We start from the raw sequence: 6,000 nt of genomic DNA on the forward strand, positions 1-6,000 counted from the left end.
CTCTTCTCTGCTGCTTCTCAAAGGTTGGCACTGATAGACCAAGAGTCCCCTTTGGATTCTTAAATAACAAATGAGCAGTGGTCCTTCCCTTCTCGTCTCAGTGAAATTCTTGGTTCAACTGCGATTTAAATCTGGGTTTCCTACCAGCCAAACCCAATACTCTAGCTTTTTCAGGCAGGCCTCCTTTCTTAAACAAAAACCCGTTCAGGTCCACTGATGTCTTCATGCTGCCTTTCAAGGCCTTCAGAACAGGCTCCGTGAACAAAATTTATGGCCCCCGTCACCCACAGCAACAGACGACAGGCATATGGCCAGTGAGGACTGTGGCACCAAACTGTATCGCTTGGTATCGCCCATCCCTTGGCAGCAGATCCTCACTTATCCTCGAGGATCAATAGTTTTGCCAATTAAGTCCCTATCTTATGTAAACAGCAGGCACTGCTTCGCTGCCTTGAAGCATCTGGTTCAGTGGCTTTGAGCAAATAAAGGACTGGTAAACAAAGATGGCGCCCCAAGGGGAAATGACCAGGCTCATGGACCACCAGCCCACCTCGTCCGAAATGGAGGAAAGCTTCAGCAATGGCAGCCCAAACTTTCTGAGAGGGCATTTTCTACTCTCTGTTCCCTGTGAGATGGTACTAACCAGGGATGTTTCACCTGGGAACTCTCAAGTGCATCTCATATTTTCCTTTCCGCAAAATTTCAGTGGCAAGCCTGATGGCGGACCTTCCTTCTATTTGTGGCCCATCTGTATATTTTCCCCCCTAGTAGAACAAGGTAAGGGAGAGGTTGCAATCCCTCCCTTCGTGTGCTTCGCTGTGAGGAAATGTCCCCCTTTCTCTTATAACTTGTGTCAGTGGTGCAAGTGGACCCTCTTCCTAGCATACTTCCTAGCACAAAATGGTCTTTTCCCTCCATTCTTTGGGCAAGCGGTTGTTCCGTCATCAACACCTTTTCATCTGTGGCACGAGACAAATTCAACAGGTGCAGCTGTCTGCTTTTACTGTACTTCAGTGGCATCGAAAGCGTCAAATGTTGGACCATTTCTTTGCCATTTGTCTCCCTGGGGAATGCTCCGACTCTCCTGTAACCATCTCCTTTTGTCTCCCACAGGTGTTTCCTTCGGTGAGCACGATGACGTCCAGCTTGGGGCCTATGAACTCGATTAATTCCTACGTGACGCTGAACCCCCTCACTTCCCCCAGCTCCATGAACATGCCTTATCCAAACAGCGGATTGAGTAGCCCTTCTCTCACTGGACTGACCAACGCCACCAGTTCGATGGGCCTCCCGTCGGTGGCGTCTCCCGTCAGCCCAGTATTGACTCAGCTGGGAGCTCAGGCCCCCACACTCAACTCTCTGTCACCTTACCAAAATGTTGGCCAGTCCATGGCCCCGCTAAGCTACTCGCCGTCAGGCATGAACAGGCCCAAGGAGATCAACAAGTCGTACCGGCGCACGCTGACCCACGCTAAGCCTCCTTATTCCTACATCTCCCTCATCACCATGGCGATTCAGCAGGCCCCGAGCAAGATGCTGACCCTCAACGAGATCTACCAGTGGATCATGGACCTCTTCCCATACTACCGCGAAAACCAGCAGCGCTGGCAGAACTCCATCCGCCACTCCCTCTCCTTCAATGATTGCTTCGTCAAGGTGGCCCGTTCCCCGGACAAGCCCGGCAAAGGCTCCTACTGGGCCCTCCACCCGAATTCGGGCAACATGTTTGAGAACGGCTGTTACCTGAGGAGGCAGAAGCGTTTCAAAATCGAGGACAAGGCCAAGAAGCCGAACTCCAAAGGCTCCAATGCCCAAGAGCAGGCCTCCAAGATTCCTGAGGGTCTTCAGGAAGGCCAGAGTCCCAACACGGGCTCGGAAGGAGCAGAGTCGGGCCACTCGGACACCTCCCATGGCTCCGAGGAGCAAAGGGGTTTGGTGCAACTCGACTGTTCTGGGGGTCAGGGCTCATCCCCAGTTTCTGAGGCCTCGCCAGCCCCCATCTCCCAGTCCATGAATAGCCACTACTTTGCCACCTCGATTACCAACCTGGATCTCCCGAGCGACCTCAAAATGGACCCTCAGTTCAACTTCAACCATCCCTTTTCCATCACCAACTTGATGTCCACGGAGCAGAACCACAAGATTGACCTGAAGTCCTACGAGCAAGCCATGGCCTACAGCGGCTACAGCTCCCCACACGCGGTGGAAAGCAAACACCCCTATGAGGCGTCCACTTCGCTCAGCGAGACCGGCTCTTATTATCAGAGCCTGTACAGCCGCTCCTTGCTCAACGCCTCGTAAGGTTGTCGTCGCGAGATAGGAGGGGGCCAAAGGAACAAGAGAAGCTCTGCCTCGTGCCGCCACCACCAGCAAGACCATCCACGAGATGTTCTCTCCCACCGCCATCCAATCGCATCGTGGCCCGTGGGACAGAGAAAGCAACCAGAGACTTGGCCTACTAGACTCTCTGACGAATCATTACGCTTTCCAGACCTCAAAACCGAAATTGCCTCATAGCGGTCAAGAGCTCCTTTGGCGGCCTTCCGTGTCAATGGACTCACTTGCCCATCATGACAAGGGAAAAGCAAGGAAGAACAAGCTCACGCACCTTTGGGCCACCAACCAATGGCCAGTTGGGTGATAAAGGCCATGGATGGAGTCATCTATTCTTCAGCATGGGTTCGCACCCTGGCAGATCCCCACCACCTCAAAATGGTGGATCCCACTCTGAATTTTACGGTGACTAAAGGTGCTTGATATATCTCCAGGAGTGGAGCTTGGATGGGTGTCCAGGAGGAATACATGAAAAGGGGCAGAGAAATGGAAATTTGCAAGCTGGGGAACCACCCCTTGGCCCAGAACATTTGGACTTTCCTGTCTCAACGCAGATGTTACAGTCAACAGTTGAACTCTTGTCTTGAGATTCTCAAACCCACCCGTTTAGGTCAGAATGATACGTGGCAGGACTCCATTGTTACACACACACACACACACACACACACACACACGGGTTTGGTTACCCCAAAGACAATTTAGGCCTCAGCCTGAAGAGGAGCAGGGAAAATATAGTTCACATCTATCTTCTTCTTTTTTTAAAAGAAAAAGTGGCTTTATATATTTAAATATTTGTGCTTTCTGTTGGGAAAAAGGGTAAGAGCTGATTTAATATATCATACTTTAGAGAGAATTCAAGGGGGTGTTTGTTTCAAGTGTCCTTTTCTTTTCGGTATTAATGATAATTAAAACAAAACGGTATTCAGGGTTTCCCCTCCCCCAAACGCCATCCCACCGCTAGCAAGGAATTTATAACTCTGATCTGGTGGCACAAGCAACAAAAGACTCCTGGCTCCCGGTACTTAAGACCTCGAAAATATTTATTTATTTTTAACACACACTTCTCCCGATCTTCTAGGGCTGAGGGTGGGAATGAGTGAAGCTGCCTACGTCAGGCCCAGCTCACTGTTCGCCTAACACCACAGACTGACAGCACTTCTTCAAGATTTGGGACAGGCTTCTCCCACAGCCCCACAGGGACATCCCAGGGGTTGAATCTGGCCCTTTTTTTGCATGCAATGCCAATGCTGTACCATTGAGCTACAAACCCTTCTGCAGAACAACAACCTCTGCAGAGCAGAAATAGCGGGCGTAAACTTAAAAAATAAAACCTGCCACTATCGTGCCCAGATACTCAATCAGCATAGCTGTCAACTTACAAATTTGAAAATAAGGACCAGCAGCCTCGAAAATAAGGGACCAGCAGCCAAAATAAGGGATCAACAATTACTTTGATAAAATACATATTTTGTTGCGTGCAAATGGCTTTAGATACCTATTAGGTCCATAAATTACCATATAGCATATATTCAACACAAAAAAACAGCAACAATTTGTTGTTGACAAAGCACAGCTGGACATAGAAAGGGCCCCATTATCTTCAGTAGCTTATTTAAGGGACATCTTCAATAAGGGACAGCGGCGGGACATGGCACTGGGATAAGGGACTGTCCCGCCAAATAAGGGACGCTTGCAAGCTATGTCAATCAGATCTCTGCCACCCTTCCAAAGACGAATCGGAAAAGGTAGCCCAATCACAGTGTACAATTAACAAAACAAAAATAAGAGCGTAACCCAGAAGAAAATGGGGGGGGGGGGAAATAGGCACAGTGAAGTTACATTGCTGAAAATGGAACTTACCTATTTTATTTTGGATTGAATCGGTATCACTACCAATAAACCTTGGCTTGTATCTCCGTATCGTTATCTTTGTAGTCCTTTCTCATCCTTTGCACGCCTGCAAAGAGACACAGCTTACTTCAAAGTGCCAAGGAAACCACACGCTTGTGCGAACAGGGCTAGATCATAGAATTGCAAGGGACACCCGGGGGTCATCTAGTCCAACCCCCCCTGCAATGCAGGAATCTCGGGTAAAGCATCCACGACAGATGGCCGTCCAGCCTCTGCTTAAAAACCTCCGAGGAAGGAGTGACCACAACCTCCCAAGGGAGACCATTCCAGGGTCGAACAGCTCTTACTGTTCTTAGATGTTAACAGTATAGAGTCTGATTAAATAGGTCGGCCGAATGGCACAACAGCTTCCGCCTCCTGAGTTTAATGCAAGGCGAAATCTGCACCATTGTTTTTATACTTCTCCTCTCTAAGCCCGTTCAGCTTCCTAGATTCGCAGGGCAGCTACTGCAACCCAACCATCAAACGGTACGCATGTCCTGGAAAAAAAGAGGATATACAGTTTGGCCAAGCCTAAATCTGGCCCATCAACAGGACCTTAGGTATTTACCGTATTTTTCGCTCTGTAAGACGCACCAGACCATAAGGCGCACCTAGTTTTTGGAGGAGGAAAACAAGAAAAACAATATTCTGAATCCCAGAAGCCAGAACAGCAAGAGGGATCTGGCTTCTGGGATAGCATCTGGCTGTTCTGGCCTCTGGGATAGCCGCGCAAAGCCTCTTCAGGTCAGCGGGATGAAGGCTCCCCCTGTCCGAAGAGGCTGCACGCAGCTAAGGGAGAAGCCAGGAGAGGCACTTTGTGGAAGGGGCGCTGCGCAGCTCCCCCTCTCTGCACAGCGCCATTCTCTCCATAAGACGCGCTCACATTTCCCCTTACTTTTTAGGAGGGAAAAAGTGTGTCTTATGGAGCGAAAAATACGGTATTTATCAAAAGTTCTACCCCACTTTTCAGCACATCTGGGTCTCAAATCAGCTTACAAAAAAAATAAAATATGCAATATACAGTACTTAAAACGGACTGAAACACTCATTTACGGTTACAAAGGGCTCCTGAAATCCAGCTGTTTTTAGCCTGGCACCTGAAACCTGGCAGAGATGGTGCCCATCTGGTTTCTAATGGGAGGGAGTGCCATAGAGATGGCTCGCTTTCCTTAAAAGAACCAACTAATGGGCAAGATTGACATCTGTCTGGGGAATATTTGCCTCAGCCAGCACAAGCCAACCATGTCATTAACTCAAAGGAAGCCGGACCTTTGCTTCGACCTAGCAGCCCCTGTCCATAGCAAAAGGGAAGCCATTTTGAAACGGCCGGCCAACAATACAGCTTGCCAGGCCCCATTGCCACCCTGGCTGTTTGTACACAAGCCTATTTTGGCAGTTTGAGAGGAACAAATGTCAGGAGATGAAATCCCAAGGGTGTACGAGAATAAAAGTGGGGGGTTTTTTGGTCCAACATGTGCTGAAATACATTCTTCTTCAGGGGCGCCTAGAAAGCCAAGTGCTCTAGAGCATTGTGCTCTTTTAAGTGCCTCTGTAGAATTTTAATCTGAAAAGCACTGGGTCAATAAAATGTCATGGTTACACTTTTGGGTTTGTTTTTTTATCTCCCTGCCATTCCTGTTTTCCCACCGCAGGGGGCTGGAATCGGCCCTTCTTTCACAAAGCGCTTCACAAGATTCAAAATGGCGGGGAGATCGCCTGTAGCGGCTGTTAGCAACCGCAGAGACCTTGCCTCTCTCCACAAGAGCAAAAACA

General features: G+C 49.1%; 1 protein-coding gene across 1 annotated transcript in view; it reads left to right on the forward strand.

Annotated features, from left to right (window-relative positions):
• Positions 1–4,254, forward strand: part of FOXA3 (forkhead box A3) — a 33,797-nt gene extending 29,543 nt beyond the window's left edge. The window contains exon 2 of the mRNA XM_053401853.1: positions 1,114–4,254. Coding sequence (XP_053257828.1) covers positions 1,114–2,301 — 1,188 coding nt within the window. The 3' untranslated portion in view covers positions 2,302–4,254. The remainder of the gene's footprint in view (positions 1–1,113) is intronic.
• Positions 4,255–6,000: the final 1,746 nt, after the last annotated feature.

This window comes from Podarcis raffonei, chromosome 8 (genome assembly GCF_027172205.1).
Source record: "Podarcis raffonei isolate rPodRaf1 chromosome 8, rPodRaf1.pri, whole genome shotgun sequence".
NCBI lineage: Eukaryota > Metazoa > Chordata > Lepidosauria > Squamata > Lacertidae > Podarcis > Podarcis raffonei.